This window comes from Gymnogyps californianus, chromosome 7, assembly GCF_018139145.2.
Source record: "Gymnogyps californianus isolate 813 chromosome 7, ASM1813914v2, whole genome shotgun sequence".
Taxonomy (NCBI): Eukaryota; Metazoa; Chordata; class Aves; order Accipitriformes; family Cathartidae; genus Gymnogyps; species Gymnogyps californianus.
In genome coordinates this window covers 30,021,645-30,044,358 of record NC_059477.1, presented here as the reverse complement: position 1 = coordinate 30,044,358, position 22,714 = coordinate 30,021,645, and the positions used below count along the sequence as shown (strand labels likewise).

The window sequence follows — 22,714 nt, the reverse complement described above, 5'->3', positions numbered from 1 at the left end:
TTTTCAAGTCTGTACCTAGACAACTATTTGTCAACTGAAATTAAATATATCCACAAAATATGCATAACAGCATTTTTTCACATAATAGAATGAAATTTTACTTAAGACTAAAACAAGACTTGTTAAATGTTAATTAGCATATTTATCCTGGGAACTGCTGGTTTTCGGTAGAAGTTAGTGTACCATTTTAATGGCAAGAAATTTAATTTTATCAAAATGAGGACAAATACATAAGGCCCTTTAAAGCATACAGTAAGCTGCAGTGACAAAAGCTGAATTTATTTTCACATTGTCCAGTGTTGACCAATTTCAAGTTTCCGTCATTTTCAATCAACCACCCTGGCTGTTTAGCCAAGATGTTGCGTTTAGGTTTTGTTCTTTTTTTTTCTCCCCCTCATGTGCTTTTAAACAAATTTATAGGCAAAAGTCTACTTATGGGAAGAACCTTCCCATCCCTCCAGCATTAATAAAGATACACAAAAGTTAGTCTAAACAACAAAAGAGCTACTCAACTGCGAGATGATTTACTTCACACTTGCAGTCCATCATTCAGCAGTATGAAACTGAGATGAAATTTGACAACTGAAAGCCAGAGCTGGAAATGCAAATTAATTACCAGAAGTAACTAGCAAAAAATATTGCCACCATCTGACTGTTAATAATGATCTAAATAATATTCTTCCCTTTGTATTTACACACAGTATAGCACCTGTTACAGAAAAAAAACCAAACCTTACACAAACAGCCCTGCCAAATTGACTGGTTAAAATGGGATCACTGGTAAACAAACCAAACCAAATGGAAAACAAATCTGGGTACACTGGATAAAATAAAACCTTCGTTTTCTTACCTTAATTTTCCTGTAAGATTATTATGGGTTGTTGCTGTGGTGCCTCAATGTACTGAGATAATTGCACTGGATCATTTATAGTCTAGTCTTTGTGGATATATTCTAGTTAAAGAAAACAACAGCTTAATGTAAACTGTTTAACCCTTTCACTCATGTCTTAGGCCCCTGGCCGAGGAGTAAAAGGGTGACAACTTCTTTAAACTTTGTTGTGCATTATCTTTAGTTATCAAAATTCAAATAAGTTAAGTTAAAAAAAAAAAATACTGATTTCCAGGTAATTGATCTAATGTTAAAAAATAATGCTTAGCAGAAACATTTACAGTAAACATAGCTAATATGCAGCTAGCTGAGAGAGATCACAGAGATAAATTTACAAGTACCCTGTAGTTTCTATTTGCACCTTTTTTTTTTTCCTTTTTTTTGCCCAAATGCAAGCTTTATATTCTTTTTAAGACAGGAAAATTGAGATGATATAATTATTAATATCTTACATCTATTTTCTGAAAGCCCCTCAAAAACACATGAACAATAAACCAGAAATGGTTGGAACAACAGAAAGCATTCGTACCAGGGTGTAATCTGAATCATCTCTGCATAGAAACCCATTAAGCATCTCTCTCCAAACCCAATTTATTTTGTCCAATAGTTCAGTCAGTAGTAAGCATGAGATAAAGTGCTGCTATTCAAACATCAAAATACTCTGAAAAAAAATTACCCTTTAAAATGTGTAAGCTTGCTAAATACGAAATAAACCAACAAACTGTCAGCCAGTCCGTGAAACCATAGTTCATGCTATAGCAGACTGGAATGATAGATATTTTAGTGGCTTTTTTTTTTTTTTTTTTTAAATGAGGCTACTGGTTCAAAGAAATCAAAAAGTCCAAATTTTTTTAATCGACAATTTCAGCATTTTTTAAAAAGTGATTTATCTCAAATTTTTACCATTGAGCTCTCAACGAGCAAACCATGCCAAAGACAATAGCCAGAGCTTACAGCTTAACACCAGTTAAAAAGCTGTAGCTGGAGAAGCCCTACAAACTGAACAGATGCACACTCGTGGTAGCAACCAGCACAGAGGTAAAATCCAGTGATAATAAACTGGCCTCCTTTGCAGACTGCTAAACCAGAAAGAAAAAAAAAATCAGTTTCAATTTATAACTGCAGTGGGATAAGAGAGACTGGACAGAACAGTTATACTGAAACAAACCAACCATTTTCCCCTTGTAACAGCTTCCCAATCACCACTAATTATAATCCCTGCAATTTCATGCAAGATCCACATCTAATCAATGAATATGTTTTTACCAGATTTTGATATTGGATCCTAGCCCTAAAAGTAGCAATGAAAAGAGCTTTTCCAGTCTTAAGACAAAAGGTGGGTACTTAAATTAGCAAATACACCCAGCCAGCTGGGGACCTGAGATGTGAGCTACAAAAAGACTACAAGTGACATTAGAGGGCACCATTCCTGTACTTTGTGGAAGTCCAAATATGCACAATTTTAATTTGGACCATAACCCAATCCCTCCCTTTATCCTCAGGGCTGAGGGTCTTGAAGATTGCCTGCATAGTGGCTCTACAGTCAAAACTACAGCATACATATTGGGCAACCTGCTTTCGCCTGGAAATCGGTGGATCTGTAGAGTTCTTCATGCTCATGCTAATTCCCTGAGCCATCAAACATCGCCCACACACCTGCACACACACTGCAGAAGCATAAAAATATCACGTAATTCAGCTCCACAGCGTACCTGGAGCTCCAGCATCTCTATGCCAGACCTTCCCTACTTCCCGTCTCCCTGGGCAGTGCAACTGCAGCAGGTCCGCTGCATTTTGGCCCTTCCACGGGTACCACAAAGCTTTTTGGAAGGTCTCCACGGAAAGTTGCCAGCTACACGGGTTCCATAACAAACTCATGTTCCTTAATCTCCCCAACTGCTTTCTCACCCTTTCTCTAATAGATGGTGTGCCAGACTGTAATCAGATATTCCACAAGAAGTGTTATTGCTTTATCTATATGGGACATAAGCTTTCAAGATTTAACAGAGAAATGTGGAAGAAATGTCAGCTAGCATTAAATGTAGTGAGGAAAAAAAAAAAAACCCAGGCTCTTTTTCATAACTGGGAGAGAACATATAAAAATAAAATGCATAAAAGCAGTATTTTACTGCTTAAGACTTGCAAGTTATTTAAAATACCAAATGCTTCCAAATTCAGGATAAATGAATTCTTCAGCTCTCAGTTATCTGGTGTATCTAAAGCTGTGTTTCTTGAAGTGGATTGGCTGACAATCTGTAGGTGGTTTATTAAACAATACCTGCATCTTATTTCATATTTAGCAAAAATAAAAAATGCCCCCAAAACACTCAAAGCCCCCACTAGAGCCCCATGTCTTTCTACTAAAAAAACCCTTCAAATCCACTTTAAACAAGAGATGATAGTGGTAGTCTTCAAAAGGAAAACAAAAGTCTTAACATTATACATTGGCACAAAATTGTCATAATATTGCTCTTATTTACAATGAAAACTTTTTTTTTTTTTAAACTGGATTTGTATCATGGAAGTGTTACAAACATACTCTTTCCCACATCCACCCAACATTTTTCCTAATCAAATGGTATGAAAATAATTATTCATAAAATCCAACAGTCATAACACCAATCACGTATAGGTCTATAGGTCATTATGTCTGAAAGATACATTCATGTTTTGTACAGCATGAAACATACAAAAACTTCTTTTAAAAAGTCTTAATGATGATACAGATCTTCATAACCCAAAGTAAAATATTAGCAGTTTTGCTTTTTTTGGCCATATAAAAATATTTTAAAGGCCATTTATACCACAACAGGTAGAAACATTTGACCGAATGACTGATGGTGCAGAAAGGTTTCAATGCTATTCTCTTTCCCAATCAGTTTTTGGTTACCACTATCCTGGCTTTGGAGAAGCCAAAAAGCCAGAGTCACTGAAGGCCAATTATCTAAGAACAGTTACTTTGTTCCAAATTTTTTCCTAATGCAACTAGGTAATATACTACAAATCAGCTTAAGTCAGTGCAGAGGAAGATTTTGAAGAGACCTATTATTCTTGGCTGTGTTTGTAATCAAAACAGTAATGACAGATGACCAATAAATATCCCACACTTCATTGTGGTATAAATGGGTCTTTTGAACTCAAACTGCTTTGGCAACTTTACATAAGAATATTTAAATATGTGACATACCAACACTATATAAAGTTGCTATAAACTCCATTTCTGATTTCCCTCAGAAAAAAAGGGCAAAATGCTATTTTCATTTACAACTTGACTATGAAGAAGATTTATTTCAATATAATGGATGAATTATTTTAATTTTTAGACATTAAGTGCTGAGTTTAAAATAATCTTCCAACTAGCCAGCATCTCAGCTAATAATCTCGTCACATGGAAGTTAAAGCTTATACTTTCCTAAAGAAGAATTTTCTTTTGTTGCAAATGGCTTAAAATAAAACTGAGATTAAAGCTACCTTATTACTCTTTTTCAGTTTATCAGATCCAGAGATTCTTGTAAGATTCATTTTTCACTGAGGGATAATATTGATTTAAGCATCAAATCTAGAAATATAAGTAACAGGGCCACAGGCCACCTAATATTATTTTGTTTTCTAAAAATATTTAAAACTCTATCTTCCATTTGGCATTGTGGTTCACGTTTATTACTAAGTCATAAGCCAGGATTTCACTTTGCCTGAATCCCTTTTCACTTAATAGTTCATAGCTGATCTCTTTCAAATGTCCATAGAACACAGTATATTATATAATATAATTCTTCAATAGTTAAAAATTATTTAGTGTAGAACTTTCCATTTTAATTCTATGCTCTATATAGCTTACAACAAAATTTACTGGATAAACAATTTCAGGAAACCAATACAATAAATTAAAACTTTTAAATAGAGGGCACAAAGTTATGTTGTCACAGGGCAGTCAAAGAAGTGACTGATTTTTTTTCTTACAGTATATTACACTGGATACCTTGCTTCTGACTTGGTTTCTCCTATACTGGAAAAATATTAAAAAACTGGGACATTTATGTATCCTTAGAATGAGCTCAGATACTGTATCAGACAGAGATTTCTTACAAATCTTCTACCTACTTAAATAAGAAGCAACCCATACCAACTGGAACAATTTTGCACAAGCATAACAGAAGGTGACTGGGGTCATCATGGAATTAAAATAAAGTTCTGGGACAACTTCATAGTGTTCTCCTCCCTTCCCCCCACCCCCCAACAATGGGGGGGGGGGGAAGGCAGACCTGTACGAACATGGCTTGAAATCAACTATGAGGACTTAAAAAGTAATTGGTTAGCAGGTAATGGAATTAAATCACATCTGATTGTAAGTTCAACTTAATTATCAGTGCTATTAAAGAGTTATGTTCTAATCGAGTAAGAGCTATTCTCAATAAAAGGATAAAACAAAGTATCAGCTTCTAATGACCTACCAGCATTTCATCCTAAGCTGCTAGTAAGTTACTAGTTGGAAGGAATGAAGGAATGTGTCAGATTTTTCACATAATTACAACACAGCAGCATACAATGCTCATTCATTAAGTTGGCAGAGGTGCTTTTGCTACTGAGAGTAGCACACAGGTACTTGTACAAGGAAAAAGGGAATGGTATTTCCATGACCCCTTGCAGTAACACATTCCAAGCACCAAGGGCCGTTTTTAAAATCTGAACCCATTAAGATAAATATGACAGGACAATACCACCCCCACAGAATCATGAGTGCCTTTCACTGGATGTACGCTGTAAGTCTGAAGGCACTTAAGGGGTTAAGACATAATGCATGCACTAGTTCCCATCACGTAATCTTAAGTCACACGAATCAAAATACACCAGTGTATGACACACAAGCTGTGTCAAAGAAATGCTGTTTATTTTTTTTTTAATTTTTATTGTTATTGTTATTATTTTGTACAAGATGCTGGTAAGTGGGCATTATGCAGCTACTGCTGGGTTAACACAGACGCCAGCTTTCCTCTAACAACCAGCTGGTCTCTAGTAAGGGTGTAGGACAAAGTGTGCTGCATCAGTAGGCAGTGTGTATCTATCTAGTATCAGCAATATTGCTAATGTTGTAAAAAACAAAACAGTGAGAGTCTGTACATAGTAAATAAACCTAGCACTGGAAAAAGACCATGGCTTAGTGTATTTTCTCCTTTGTTTTCATTTTAAGAGACATGGGTGTAAAACAGAGTGAAATAATTCCAAGCCTTGTTTGTAGCAATTCAACCAGAAGCGCAGTATATGGCACTACAATGAAATATCGTAGATTACCCTGAACACAATTAGTTCTTTCAGTTTATGGTTTGTTCGGAGCAAAGCACGAAAATAAAGTCTTCAAACAGATGAAGGTTAGAAGAGTTTCAGAGACTGATTTTGTTTCAACGTAAAGTGCAACAGTGCTGAAGTTTTCAAAGTCCTTTGTCAATTCTTTGCTGTACTTCACTGTCATTTCCTGCAAGCAGTATTATGGCACAAAGAATGCTGCCAGTTCATTATAGAGGACAGGATTCCTCAACTGATATCCTAGGTTTTTTTGCTCTTTACTTATGCAGTGATGCTTGTAAAGGTTTAATAAATCCTTCTTCATACACCTTCAAAATAGCTTCACATACAAATCTGTATTGACTCTGAAACGGAAAGTAGATTCAGTAAATTGAAAAGAAACGTAATCGAATCATTTCATTTGGAAGAAGAAAAGGCCTCTAAGATTTCCCCATCCCATTCTCTTGACAGGCCAAGAACTGTGCTTCAAAGTTAGTTTAGAAAACACAAAACAACAGGAACTTTATATTAGAACATCTTGTTTCTCAACAGAAGAATGGGATGAATGGCACTTTGAAATATATACCAAAAGTCATACCCACAAAGCCAGTCCTATTATTACAACATCACCTATTTAGTAATTTTCTGCTCTTCACTTCATTGCTGAAGTTTCACTGACCTGAGGTTTCCATGCACTTGGATTTAGAAGCTATAGTTTCAAAGCACTTTTTCATACCTACATTAATTCTGGCATGTTACCGGCACCTCCCTCTCAGAATTTGATAAAAAAGAAAATTGTTTCCTGTTTTAACAAGCCAGAACTCAGTTTCTTAACATTATATAATGTCTAACTCTGCAATGTATTCAAGTCTAGCACCTGCATACATAGAGGCCACTAATATTTTGTTTTAAACAGATAATAGTTAAAAAACCCAACAGTAATCAAATTAGAATATAATGAAAATAAAATGAAATAAAATCACTGTTTTGTAAAGCACCACAACTAACACTGAATACTACATGATAGTCTATATGCCGGTCAGAAAGCCAGCATGCCTGCCTTTTCAGTGTTGTGGAATATCCCTCTCTATGCAGTAATTAGTCATGTCAGATCTTAAATGGGCACAGTAACAGAATCATTATTTACTGTATTGTTGCATGTATATTAAAATAGTTAAATTTATACATATTTGTGTAAAATATTTATTTTGCCTCCAGTGCTCCCTGAAGGAGACTCTGAACTCTCCTCATATAGTACACACAGCAGACACCCATGCATAGGGCCATCTTGTGGACACTGAGTGAATCTTTCAGGATATACAAAATCAGGAAGAGAAGGAAAAATTGTAATAGCTGATGTTTATGAAATCTTAAAAAGAAAAAAATACTTCAGGTCTTTTATTATCCTTCTCCCTCTGATACAGTAAACACCCGTGTTTCACTGAAGCTTGAAAATTCTGGTTTCTCTAGGAAAAATGAGAAGAGCAGAAGCTATTTAGCACATGCCATGAAAAAATACAGTTAAAACCCTTACCACTGCACCTCCTGCCTTTACTAATAAAACTCTCTTCCTCCTCTCTATGTATGCTAGAGATATGCTACTCATGCTGTATAGTCATCACAAACAGCAAGAGCCATCCTTTTTTTTCCACGTATCATCATCTTCCTCATCCTTCCTGTGCTAGCTGAATAACACAACTTTTAGTGGAACATGAATACTGGACAGCAGCACTGAATGACAGATGACCTAGAAATGGAGGCCCATACATACTTTTTGTCAGTCTGAATACTCTCTGAAGAGCACAAAAGGTTTATCCAAATTTGATTAGAGGAACAGCAGCAGGGACATTAAAATTACTACAATGAGTAACTACCTTCAGGTAATTGTGGGAAAGATTTGATACTGGATCTAGTCCCTTTTCTCCTTCAAAATACTTTCTCTTTAAACGCTATATACTACGAGTAAAACTATACAACTGATTACCGAGTCAAAAAAAAAAAAGAATACCTGGAACTGGTCAAAGCTTGGAACAATCAAGAGTCCAAGCCTTTTTTTTTTTTTTGAAAGACAACATAACTCAATCTTTTGACCCTTTTTACGTATTTTCTAAAAATGTGAACACAAACTGCTCTGAGATACGCAACACCTGACTGATACAAATAAAAAGTTTCTAAATCTGTTCTAAAACTTCCACAATTCTGAAATATAATACATTAAAGCAACATTGCAATTATCTCAAAAAACCCCAAACATTACAGATCCAGGAAAAATTCTAGCATCTTAAGATACATCAAATATGAAGAGAGCACCAAAAGAATCCTGGTAGCAAGTTACTTTTTTTAGACTAAATACACTTAAAATTACTTTGATATATCTCGCATCAGATTTAATTACAGTGATTTTTAAAAAAACTATTTCTCTGATTATTTCCCTTTAATTGAGTCACTACAGGGCAGAGTTAAGGCTTGTTTTCATTTTAACTAAGGCAACATAAAATCACTGAATTGCATCACTGCAGGTTTTTCTTGCATGTCTTGGATCTTTCTGTGTTTACCTTTTATACTACTTCCATTCTTAACACCTGGAATTAGGCTCCTGCCTTCTCCACCAAGTAATTTTTACACTACTGAAAACTGGCCCTTTTTGACATTAATTGCCATGTATCCCTGAAACAGCTGCTGCTTTTTTCAAGTTTTCTTTGTAGAAATTTAAAGAATTGTTCCTTTCCAATAGCCTTAGCAATTTATTCCTGCCTGGAGCCAAGGCTACAGCTACACTGGGTAAAGGTGACCTCTTTGTAATATGATCAACAGCAAGTATATTAAAAATCCGTCTAATGATATGACTACATAATAGGAAATTCTTCTTCTGTGACATAGAACCGCAAGTATGATACTCACAGGTGTTTGGATCATCATGGCTCTTTGATCTCTCATGGTTCTTACAATATCTAATGGATAAACAGGCTGATTGCACTCAATGAGACACATCGCTGTCTCCATAGTGATAAGAACTCCCGTCCGTCCAATCCCAGCACTGAAAAAAACAACAAGCAACCCAAAATGGAAAACGAAACACAGTGTCTGGAATATAGTTCATACTTAAAGACCTTCCTTCTCAAGGATTCTCATGATTGATTGTTATGATTCCTATACTATTAGGGCAGGGATTAGACAGATCGTGTCTGTGTCACTGGAAGCCTCCATCCTGCCTGAACAGAGCAAAAAACAATTAGTGCAGAATTGTCAGTCCTTTGAAGAGGGACTGTCTTAATCCAGCCATTCACTTGAGCAGAATTTACAAACAGATATCTATTCAGATCATATTATAAATTGTACTAATATCGAGACGATAACAAAGCACAGAGATACCTAGCATACACTGTGCACTTTGTGTCAATTTGACCATTACTGGAATGCTGGGCTGATTTCTAAAACCACGTTTATGTTCCTGAAGTGATCCATACCTTCATATTTTAGAATAAGGAATAGAACAATTAGTAGAAACCTTTGGAGGATGACAATAATTATAATTTTCTTAGTATTAAAAAGTACAAGAGAGATCTAACTTGTGTAGATTGAAAAGGAATATGTAATAGCAATCCCTTTCACGCCAAGGAAGAACCATAACATATACATGTAGAAATGGCAAATTTGTTAAGAGAGCTTACAGGAATCACCTTTAGCTTAAAAATGAAACAAATCTAAAGATTTATCTGCATTGTTTTGCATATACATACACTTTTCCACAAGCAGCAATCCTCAAAGACTGAATATTTAACCTTGAACTTGATAATCAGTTTCAAATTAAAATTTTTCATATTCAAGAAAATTATGTTGCACTTTTGAAATAGAAAACCAATGTTTCTCCATATTTGAATACAGGACCAAATCCATATTTTCAAATGCCAGCATTATCTCAACTCATACAACTAGTATTTCAGTCAGTAAATCTAAGTGTTTGCTTCTAAATTAGTTAATATAAACATTTCAAACTTTGAAGTGTAATTGTTCTGATTTTGAAGCATAACTTCAAATTAAGTCTGGCCAAACTACTACTTTAAGTCTTTGCCCAGAAGGTGGCATTAAAGCTACTATATATTTCAGTGATATCATGAGAATTTTATGACAAGATGTAAATGTGCTGGTTATATACAATTATTCAATAGCATTTTATATTTCCAGAATTTATACATATAGAATTTATATGCAGAATGCTTTATCAAATCCAAACAGGAACAGTATCTGTCAAAGAACCTAATGATTCATTTTACAACTTCAAAAGATTCAGAGAAGAGCAACAACAATGATGGAAAGTGCGACAGTTCGCATATGATCAATATCAGGTAGGCTAGGACTCTTCAGCTTGGAAAAAGAAATCATTGACTGATGGAGGGGAACACTGAGACAGGACATGAAAATCATGAAGGGCACAGACAGGATGAGCGGCTCACCATCTCAGCTAGAACAAGAATTAGAAACTGTTCAACTAAACTAGTAGGAGCCTTGGAAAAAGAAAAACAAACACATGAACACAAGCTTGGAAACTAGTGTTTTAAGTCATTCAACGTAACAAAAACCTTTCCAATTTCTTAAGGTTTTTGTTGCTTTACAACCTCTCTGGCTTTTTTGTTTTGTTTTTAAACTACTGTTGTACAAAAGAAAAGTCTGCTCTACTAGCTACTTGGATTCCCCACACTAAAGCTGGTGGCTTAGTTTTGAAAACAAGTTTCACCACTTTGTTGCACTAATGCCTTGTCCTATTATACTGAACAGACTTTAAAAATAGTGTGCACGCAACATATGGAGGAACCCCTGGGCTCCTTCAGCTTGACTCACTAGTGGAATTTGGTTATACTTCCCAAAAGCCATCAAGTTAGGCCAATTAAGTAAATTATGCTGAACTGTGATATTCCCTCTCTTTTCTTCTGTGAAACATAAAACTGTTATCAATGTTGGTACTGAAATTATCAGCGTGGAGCTGAACTGATGCCTCATTGAGATGAATGAAACTGTTCATACTCTCCGAAGTTGTTGTTCCAGTGTCTCTGCAGACTTGCACACTTTATATTGTAAAAGTTGTATTTGGCTGATATTTTCACTATTTGTTCACAACCATATCAACCAAAAGTATATCAATAATGGAAGTTGAGTGCCATTCTGGTACTGGTTTCCCTAGTCAATAAGATTCACCCTGACCAGCATAAAGCGGAAGAAAGAGCAAAACCAATTAAATACAATTTCTGATACACAAAGTGTTAAAAAGAGAAAATGTTTTTCTTTCATCTTCTTCAATAAATGTCTAGTTTACTTGTAGATTAGATAGTCTTTAAATTTATTTTATCCCTTAAATCTCTCAGCTTCTCTCTGAAACAAGAATGATGCACACCTGACTCAGGAACACTGACTGTCTGGGGAGTATTCAGGAATTTAGAGGTAAAATTTTATTCACAGAACTGCTCACAAGAATTGGTATAGCACATGTTTATTTGAAGACATTTGGCATTATGCACTATTATAGTTCACTAATCAGGCATTTTAAAGGATTAAGATTTTGGAATTTACTATAGGAATGTAGAATGCTACTAAAAACTATCGCACAAGAAAACAAAAAAAACACATTTCAAGTGTACATAAAAATCTGAGTAACAGAGTTATTTTAATTCACGACTAAAGTAAATTGCTGAGAAAAATGTGTCATTTTAATGTATGTATCAAAATATCATGTAGCCTAAGACTGCAGACTTGAGAGAAAGTGTCTTTTATTTGATCATTGCATACACCACCCACGTTTTCTGCTATGGATTACTTATACAGCTATTCTGGAGTTTTGTAGAATAGTCACCATGAGGAAAAGGTTCCTAAGTATCTTTTGCCATTTCCCTGAATTATTATATAGACTGTTAGCACAAGCATTTAAACCACAAACAAAACAAAAAACCCCAAAACAACAAAATCCCTGCACAGATCAATGCACGTAGATACTCAAAATTTTGCTTATTGAAACGTGATTACAATTTTAAGTAATTGTTTAATTTAAACATTGAGTTCTCCTGTCATCCCCAAAGCAGATACAATTAAATATTTCAACAACAAAGCACAGAAAAGCTATTCGATGACAAATAAGTTCAGTTTGATGATTTAATAAAGTTGGAAAAAAATGGATACCTGCAATGAACAACAACAGGTTCTTCTCTGCCAGCCCTCTTCTTTCGCACAAGACACACAAAATCTAGGAAATCGCTGGAATCATCAGGAACCCCATGATCAGGCCATGCTATATACTGGATTTGGGTTAGTTGGCGGCTTTCCTCTTTCTAATCAGAAACATGAGGTTTATTCAAAGGTAATTCAGGTCCCATTAAAAAAAAAAAAAGCCAAAAAGAATAATTAAAAAAAAAAAATCAATGGTACATTTACAGCAACTTGTACCCATAATAAAAGTGGCTTCAGGCAACTAGCAGCACTTTATTAGTGTTAATCATTGCTCATCCTGGATTTTATAATTACATTTTTTTTCTTAAAAACAAAAAAGGCAATCCACAAATGTTTACATCTTCAACAGGTTAAAAAAATTACATGCCATGTAATAGCAAAGCAGTTCAAGGATACCAATGACCTATCTGAACACTGGATGTACAAGAAGGTGGTCAAATTTTTAGCAAAACAAATTTAACAGAAAGAGGTACTATCTTAGTACATCAAATGACAGAACTGGGGTACGGAGGGGAGAGGCAGGACTTTAAGACATAAAAGCTTTCCTTCAGACCCCGTGTGAACAGCAGCATTGTTTTGGCTTTATCTGCACCTCTTAATTTTATCCAGCGTACTATACATAAGATGCAGAATGACTTTGTTTTCCACTCCCTCCTGCCCCTTGCTCTAGTATGACAAACATAATCTGCCTCTGGTTAGGGGAGGGGACAGGCTGTACAATCAGTGTAAAAGCAGCATTTCAAAGAACAGGAGTTACAGCACTTTAAATAACCTTTAGGCACGGAATCATTTACAGAGGCTCCACTGCTGATAACAAATGAGCAATTGTCTCAACAGGACACAGGGAAGGAATTTTAACTGCAAATTGACTAAAAGGCAGCTCTATAAAACTGGCATCTCATCTGGTAACCCAAGCAGTGAGAAATGAGTACGTGAACTAAATTCCAGATACTCATTTCCAAATATTTCTGAGGTTGAAATGCTAGCTGGGGAGGCTCTGAAAACTACACGTGCCCTGAAAATCATGCAGTGCATGTTCAGAAAGGTCCTTGTTTACATGTAGTCGCCAATCCCAATTCATCTTTCTCTCAGCAGGATTTCTTCCATCTACTTGCACATATTCTCCAAGATGGAATTATTAAGAACTGTTTACCTCTACAAAGACAGATTTTCAGTTGCAATAATGAAATACCTCTAGTGTCTCATGTTTTGAAAACATCAAGGGAATAACAAGTTTCTCAACTTCTTTAATTACTGTTTTTCTTTGTCCAGAGCACAAAAGACACCAGTAAAGACTTTTAAGACAAATAATACATCTTTTATGTGATTTAAAACCAATTAATATGATTATGGAAACTGAATCTTTGTGATATTTTGCTAGTGAAAGGTTTGTCATTCTAAGAGCAGAATTTATACTAGGTAAGTGAATGGCAATATGAGTAGTTTTCTAAAGGCTTCTAGAAATAAACAGTTCCATTTATCTGGATATGCCACCAAGTTGAAAAGAAAGTCTGATAAAGTAAGTTTTAGCTAGTCTGTGAGGATTCCACAGATTAATACTTAAAACTATATATTATGATTTTACCTCCAGATTAGTCAATGTCATTTCTCGAAAGACATAAGCAGGATTTCCTTCTTCTGAATGGCAGGTAATCTGGAAATTCCCGTATGATGAGCTTCCTGATGGCTCTGGCCAGTACTGATGGCATTTAACCTAAGGTCAACACATTTTTAAAGATGTCTGTGTTTTAATTCACAGAGTATTATTTTCATTCTCTCTAGTTCCTTATACCTTTGTTCATTAAAGACTATTTTGATCATTGTGTAATCACTATTAATTTACTTACCAAATAGACTGTGTTACCTAATTATTGTTTATAAAATAAAGTATCGCAGAGATTTCCTGGTTCTCTTTTCAAGAGGACACACGCATCAGCTCTTGAGGTTAGTTTAACTGAAGATGGATGCCTTTAACTTTCATTACAATTTTTAAAAAAAGTCTATCTATAAATATTCCATCTTAACACTTGAGTGACAAAGATGCTGCTTTATAAACATTTCTGACCTCCAAAATCCTAATCTAATCTTCTCAAAGCACATTTACATGGGAAAAGAACAAATGGAAAAAAAAAAGGCGATAAGCAACAAAAAAGTTGCTAAACTAATGCAGAAATTAGGGGGATGCAGATGGTGGACTTCAAAGACTCTTGATCAAGTCATCGAATGTGAATGAAAACTTCAAACATTAAGATTTTCAGATATATTGCTTAAACACCTAACTACAGAGGTCATTTCAGCTCAAGTGTACTTTTGTTTTTCCAACCCACCTGGCAATTCTTTAAGAGCAGCCAGATTTGCAGACTTCCTGCTCCACTGAGACATCCCGGCATGCAGTGGGATAGTGATGTCAGTAGCCCCATGATCAGCTTTAGAGCAGGGAGTCTGCCTATGGGTATAAGACAGATAAGTCCTTTTATTTCATTATTAAGCAGCTCTCCAAAGAACTCCACAAATATCATTATTGAAGGGGTGGGGGAACCTCAGAGAACTGCTATTGCAAGTCTGTTCTTAGCAGATCTGCAAAGAAAACTCAAATTAAAAGGACACTTGTACTGAAATTCCCTCATCATGTTTATTTGGGAGCAGGCAGCATCACGCTAACATTGAGTCACTAAAAAATGGTTTAAAAAACGCTGCAACTCTCCTTCAATTATTTTAATTATATTTAGAGGCCTGACCTCCCAGCAAATATATGGTTATTAAAAAGTCAGAATATATACAGACAGCTGAACTAGTGTCTGAGTTGATCAGAACACCCACAACCTACTATAAATCCATCTTCAAAAGAAGTCCTGAATGTGGAGAAATTCCACTAAACTATTATTCCAGACTGTCATTTCTGTCCACACACTCAACCAGCCAGTGCTATTGTGAATGCTCTAGACTATAAACCCAAAAACTGTGGAATTACACTGTGTGTATGACCAGATTTAATTGTTTTGCCTGCCTCCAAAGGACAAAGCTGCATAATAAACAAAGCTATTAAGGAGAAACTATAGCTTAAAAAAATCCCAAAAACAAACAAACCACAAAATACACCTGAGGCTTTTTACAGCACCATACACAATTATTTTTAGTAATTTATAACTCTAATTACTTTATTACTAGTACTCTATTTCTACACATTTTTATATGGAAATGACTTAAAGGACAATGATTCTTTCATATGATTAAACAAATGTTTGTAGCCACAAAAGAACATTTTATGAAAAATTTTAGATTTCAAGCTTATCCAGGATTCTCTTAAAGACAGCCATCCAGGCATGGGATCTTAACACTACAAAGCTGTGTTAGGCTGCCTTAAAAAAATAATCTCTCTACATATCAAAGAACTAATCTACAAAAACTGATGAAACTTCTTGGAGTTCCTTCATTTGAAGTTTAGAGAAAAAAATCCTATGAAGGTAAATTCTAGTTGCTTTTTATTTTACAATAAAGAATCAAACAAAGAAGCCTAAAAATATTTTAAGAAATACGTGAAGACTTCAATGTATTTCAGAACTGAACAAAGTTTAAATATTAGCTATGTTAACAATATCAGAAGGTTTAAAATGTAAGAGTCATCATTGCAACAGTACTAGGAATGCACTGCTCTTATGAAAAAAAGTCATAGAATCATAGAATAGTTTGGGTTGGAAGGGATCTTTAAAAGTCATCTAGTCCAACCCCTCTGCAATGAGCAGGGACATCTTCAAGCAGACCAGGTTGCTCAGAGCCCCATTCAACCTGACCTTGAATGCTTCCACGGATGGGGCATCTACCACCTCTCTGGGCAACCTGTTCCAGTGTTTTACCACCCTCATCATAAAAAATTTCTTCCTTATCTTTAGTCTGAATCTACCCTCTTTTAGTTTAAAACCATTACACTCCTTGTCATATTATATGTCATAACAGTATATTCCTCTAATCTTTTAAAGGCTAATCACCAACAGATTTTTAGAAGATTATGCAAGTAGTATTTAAGGAAATCTTACTTACTCTGCCCCGTTCAACTTGAGTTGTTAACATTACAACCATAGATGAGCCTTGTTCCCAAGTCATCTGCCAAAAATCAGGACAAGTGTTCGGTAATGGACCTTGACAAGCAATGTACTGGTTTATTATTGTGGAAGAAGGGATTTCCATCTAAGAGAAGACAAAGTCATTATTTTAATTCAGCAAATGTAAGTCAGGCATCAGACATTTAGTGTTTAGTAACTAGTACATTAAAAAGCATCAACTATATTAATTCTATTTATTATAAGGTAGTAAATATGGATTAGCACAGATAAAAATTCTTCAAAGTGTTTCACATGCAAAATTATTACAAAGATCCACGTACACTTCACATATTAACTGACAGTTATGCAGTTGCCATAATCAAGATTAATGGTCAAAAAAAGAGATGATAGACCAGTTGGCAAATAATTCAAAAATTTCATGCTCTGTGGGTTTCTGACACTAGCTTTTAAAATACTGATCTTGGAATTTAATTTAATCTCTGTTTTTTGTTCCTGAAAGTAAGTAGCTGTAATTTTGTTGTTACTAACAATGAAGGAAAAAAAAAAACCAAACAAAAAAACAGATGTAAAAGAAAGTGCTGCCAGATTAAACTTTACTGATGTTGAACACTACTGCCACATTAGTAATCAGAAAAGAAGAATTAATTCCTCTCGTAGAGGGCTAGCTTCTCTTTGCTTTTTTTCTTCTTCTTGGTTTTATTTATAAAAACACCTGCCACAAAGCATTAGCAAATAAGTATATCTACAGTAAATTTCAAACCATCCGACTGCAGGTTTATCAGCCATTCTAGTCTGAACTAGATTTATGAAAATGTTATTTTTTTTTAATCAACTTCTCCATTGAAGAACTGCAAAATTACTTAATGTCAGAAGCTCTTTTGAAAAATACTACTCACATTTATATAATTTGCATTGATGTAATCTTCATTACTTTTTAAAATAACCCGTGTAGCATCATCTGAAAAAATTTTTAGAAAGATGTTACTTATTTACTAACTACAGTAAAATACTTTTAGAACACATATACAAACACACATACTTACAAGGCGAAATGTCTCTGTATCTATTTTTGGAAATGTTTTGAGGTAATCTGGCACAAGACATTGTCATTCCCGGCTTTTTCCTATACAATTGCTAAAAGACAAAACGAATGGTCAGACCATAATAGATGCAAAAGACCCGTTAGTGTATCATTTGCCTAGAGGTACTTTTTAGAACATAAGCTACTGAGCAAAGGTAGCTTCAACACACGCGAAAACTCTTTTCAGAAGAAAGCACTACGAATTTAGTTATGCTGTGGCATCACTGAAAATAATCAAGACATCCTCCCAATTTGTTTAAAGATAAACTGAACGTTAAATTTCAAGCTTCCGTAAGAACACTGATCCAGAGAAAAGTCAATATTGTATACTGGTAAGGGACTGACATTCCACGTGGTGATTTGGGGCAAGTAGATTGCGTTGTGTATAAGCATCTACATACATTGCAGTTGTTTCTTTTTAAGATGTCCTTCCGTATTTCAATAACTGTAGAGTGAATCTTGGGCTACCTTGTGCTTTTCCTGCAAAAGATCTCCTTTGAGAGGTTCCTGCCCTCTCATGCCTTAGCCATGCACTGCCACAATCCTTCTGCTGCAAACAGTATCAGTGAAATGATCCACGTTCAATAAAAAGCACTTTAAAAACTTTAAACATTGAACCTTTTTGGGAGACTGAAAATGTATCGTTAAGGATTTTATATGTACATTTTATTTTATGTATATGTATATTTTATGTACATGTATATGTGTATATATATGTACATTTTATTTTATATTTACATTTCATTTAAATGTAAGGTTAAGATTTTAAATCACTTTGAGAAAATCTTTTCTTTCTATATATAAATTTTACCAAAGTTATTAAAGAATAGTACATAAATATATTTTATAAATATATGTTGTAACACATAATGCTAGGTCTCCACTTGGTGAGGAATTCACAGAATTCACACTGCTGTGTTTTACAAACCTACTGCCTCCTGCTTTAAGTCACTTGATCTCATGCATTAAAGATGCAATATCATCAAGGCACAAGTTAGTGCTAGAGAAAGACTATAGCTATCAGCAGCTTAGGACCCCACATGAAGTGCACTGTTCTTTTGAAATATGTCATAAAAAAATCAACTATTTATAAAAGACATTGTTACATCAACCTTTAAGATTAGGGTTGTAACCCTTCAGATTAGGGTTGTATTTTCCATTGGTAGTTTTACCTTCCCTCATTGAGATTGTCCATAAAATGTCAACAGCTCAGCTGTCATTCAGTTTCTACAGTAACTTAGATATGGAATGATGGTCCCAGTACAGAACATGTATCTTGGTATACATTTTTCAGTCTTCAGCTCTATGCAAGTATTTTATTAGCATAGGTCCCTGACAACCACAAAAAGCTGTAAGTAATCAATAAAGCTATTTATAACAAACAACACTAAAAACTAGTATTAGGATTATTCTATGCCATAAGTTTGCACATACAATACAGGATTGGATTTTTTTTAGTTATTTTTCTTTTGAGAGTGTAAGACAATTGTTTTGCTAAAAGATGCTGACTCTACTGAAATTTAACTGAAATCTGCTCTGCTTAAAATGATTACTATCCCAAAAGACTTGGAACTTGCACACAGCTACAGGCGACATGGTACTCACATCAAACTGAGCCAAAACAGTTCCAGTGATAAGCCCCTCTGCTAGCTGAATCATGGATTCCCTCAGAGCATTATCATCTTGATGGACAGCATCAAGTGGAGATTTTTCGGGGATGTACTGGAAGTCAGGCTCGCTCTCCAGCTTCTCTTCCACAACATCATAGACAGCTATAACAAATAAAGGTATGAATGCTCTGACTGAACATGCTGTTTGGCAAGTAAAGTTAACTCTAAGTCACTTATTTAAAACAGCAAAGACAAGTGTTTCTCCTGTAGAAAAATCCACATTTAGTAACACACTGATTTTAGTCCCCATCAGCAAGGGCAAGTAGCCTTTACTGATCATTATAATCCATGACAAAACTAATTTTTTTTTGTTTAATAGTAATTTTAAGTGAAAGCACATCACTGACTGCTAAAATTTTGATCAAAACTCATGTTATACCCTACCTTGTCTGTGTAAATCCCTAATCTCAGATTCTGACATCATGCCTCTGAAGTCATTATAGTTGCATTTACATTTTTACTTTTAATTCACTTTGAACTGATTTTAGGCTTCAGTAATTAGGGAAACATGTGCAGACCACCTGAGAAAATGGCATCAATATATGCCATTATAATGCTATCAATGCTGTATGCGTGCCCTGCCTATAAATAAACTGAAAAATAATAGGCATCTTCTACTACACATAACAGAGACATATGCTGTTTGAAAGCCTGTTTTTAAATGATATCCCATGACCATGAAGGAGGAAACGGGCAACTCCTCACTTTACAACTCAAATGTTTTTATCCAGAATACAAAGATAATCAACACACAAGGGGAAACTGTTTTAGTAACTTTGTAAACAAAGCTAACAATTTTATCTGAAAAAGAAAGTAAGCACACAAAAGCTGCAAGAGAACTTACACACAGAATGAGAGCATAAGTAAGTCAGGAGTGCAAATAAGTGAATAAAGGAAAAATTGTCCATGAGGTGGCTGAGGTACTCTCCTAAAATAATTTCAATTATTCCGATTAAACATAATTATTTTTCATTTTGCTTTTTCCTCTGCAACTGTATTATAATTGGGATGTGCAGCAGAATTAAATCCAGTGACCATCTGCTGGCAATGCTCCAACAGTGTATTTCACGAATATATTGCACAAGCTGTTATTTAGACTGCATTTTTATCACTTTCTTCTATTAAGCCTCCTCAAGTAGACATGTTACCAGTCATTCTGGATTGTTTTAAAAACATATGGAAGGATTTTGCATATAACGACCTCCAAAGTCATCCAAACACTGGGTGTTTGGTGAGGGGTTTTTTGTTTGTTTGTGTTTGTTTGGTTTTTATTTTCCTTAAGGGAATAACAGCAACCTCAGAAACTGCATTCAATATCCATATAGCTTTCTGGACATTTTTATCAACAAGAGTGAGAACAAAATTTAAATTAGTTATCTGTTAGAAATATTTGATCTCTGAATTTCCGATTAATTTTCAACACTTAGTTATGTTGATCAATCAAGATTTGTACAATACATTGTGTTGTTGCAATTCCTTTTCAAGGGAAGGAGTTCTTTTTTACACAGATGTTAAGCATTCCATCTCAGGACACGAAATGGAGGTTAGAAAATGAAAGCAAGGTGTGGATTTTTTTTTTTATTATTATTATTATGTACAAATCACTCACCATTGGGTCGAACTAGGAGCACAAGTTCCCCTGAGTGTCTCTCACAGCTAGCTTTAATAAACAGAACAACTTGATCATGGGTATGTTCTGCTATATCCCTGCCGTTAATCAGTACAACCTGGTCCCCTTCATTCAAACGAGGGACACAGAGATCAGCCTGGAAGGTGAAAATAAATAAATAAATAATCTGTAAAACAAGCCATTTCCGATTTCTCACCTTAAAATAGCAACTTAAAGTAACTGTACTTGGAGACTTGAATCCTAACAGCCTAGTTGCTATGGTTGCTGCATTGTATTCAAATGATGAATTTAAGTGTTACACAATACGTAAGACAGTACCATTCACATGAACAAATCAATTTGCAACTGGGAGGTTACTGTCATTGTAACATGTCTTTCAGCAGCTGTTACTCCACTCCTCTGGTTGAAGTAGAAAGCTCCTCTGTTTGAATCCCATTTTGTATAGGCAATTAAAAAGCAGGATGTTCTTATCTTTGAAGGGAAGGGAGTAACATGGCAAAGCCTTGTCCAAATCAATTTCACAGGCTTAAATGCTTCAGGTGTGAAATATCGCAACCGTAATGACAAGAGTAAGACAAGGACCAAAGACAATGCACAAATCCCAGTAATCCCAGAGAGAGGAATCAGGTAATAAAAATCCTTATTATAACCATAGTCATCGTTGCAGAAAAGAAAGAGCACATACCATCACCAAATATCTTCTCCTTAGAGAGTGGATGTTCAAAGCATTCAGCCAAAACTATTTATGTTATTAAATATTTCAGAGATAACAATTAACAGGGACAAGAACAATGCTCTTGGCAAACATTTTAATAGTTTCAAATAGTAAAAAAAAAAAGAAAGCTGTACTTCTTGAATGTTAGCAAATAAACAGTTCACTGTAAAAGGTATAAACAGAGCTGACTCCAGTCAGGTGAACACCAGGTCAGTATTTTTGGCAATCAACTGAAAAAATATTGTGCCTAGTTTGAAGACACTGTTGATAGTCACTAAACACCAGTAACAACAGACAATCAGACCTGATGAATGATTCGTGATGTCTGATTTTAACCTAAATCTTGGCTTTATTCAGCTACATCTGTTACTAAAATAAGAGATATTTGCTATTTTAGTTATTTTTAACATACTGAAAGACTCTTTCAATACGTAATTTATGTGAAATTATGTGAATGCCTATATTTAAAAAAAGTAATAAAGTAACTATATTTTCAGGATGACAGCTCAAGGAACAGTACATACTGAACATCTGTAACTCCCTGCCAGGAATTAAACTTTGTTTTAGTAAGAAAAAAATATTTGTGAGGATTGAAGAACTTTTAAAAATCAAATTCTTACTGCACATATTTGCATTGTTATGATTATGTTATAGCACAAACTAATTTTCATAGGCAGCTATGAAATAATTTACAGTTTTGAATACATACTTCAAGATACACAGATATTGCTACCAAGTTTGGTTTTTTGATAACTTACAGGTGTTCCTGGAGCTACCCTGGACACTATTACCGGCATCTTCTGATCGTATCCACCCTTTAAAAACAAATTAAATTAGTAATAAATCACAAATGTAAGAAAATAATCTTAATAGACTTGAAGGGAATAGATATACTGTTACCTTTACATTGAAGCCAAACCTTCCATTTTCATCTGGTTTCATTCTGATCATAACAAGATTGTCATGGGGGACACCACCATTGGGCTAGTAAACAAAAATTATATTGTATTAATATATATTTTGTTCATAGTTAGACTTCGAGGACATTGTATGTAATAATTTTGCAGTTTCCTCATCAAGTAATTGCTCCTGGACACTTGAGAAAACATCAAGTAATAGTGCAAATGTCCTATCTTGAGTTTTGCACAGAAGAGAAAAGTTACACGTTTAAA

At 34.8% G+C, this 22,714-nt stretch overlaps 1 protein-coding gene across 1 annotated transcript in view; it reads right to left on the bottom strand.

Moving 5' to 3' along the window:
• Window positions 1-5,161: 5,161 nt before the first annotated feature.
• The window catches only part of PTPN4 (protein tyrosine phosphatase non-receptor type 4), a 70,767-nt gene continuing 53,214 nt past the window's right edge, over window positions 5,162-22,714 (bottom strand). The window contains exons 16-26 of the mRNA XM_050899569.1: window positions 22,443-22,526; window positions 22,301-22,357; window positions 20,807-20,963; window positions 19,133-19,299; window positions 17,490-17,580; window positions 17,343-17,404; window positions 16,424-16,570; window positions 13,971-14,099; window positions 12,338-12,486; window positions 9,071-9,206; window positions 5,162-6,534 (exon numbers count right to left, since the gene is read on the bottom strand). Of these exons, the coding sequence (XP_050755526.1) occupies window positions 6,448-6,534; window positions 9,071-9,206; window positions 12,338-12,486; window positions 13,971-14,099; window positions 16,424-16,570; window positions 17,343-17,404; window positions 17,490-17,580; window positions 19,133-19,299; window positions 20,807-20,963; window positions 22,301-22,357; window positions 22,443-22,526 (1,266 nt within the window). The 3' untranslated portion in view covers window positions 5,162-6,447. The remainder of the gene's footprint in view (window positions 6,535-9,070; window positions 9,207-12,337; window positions 12,487-13,970; window positions 14,100-16,423; window positions 16,571-17,342; window positions 17,405-17,489; window positions 17,581-19,132; window positions 19,300-20,806; window positions 20,964-22,300; window positions 22,358-22,442; window positions 22,527-22,714) is intronic.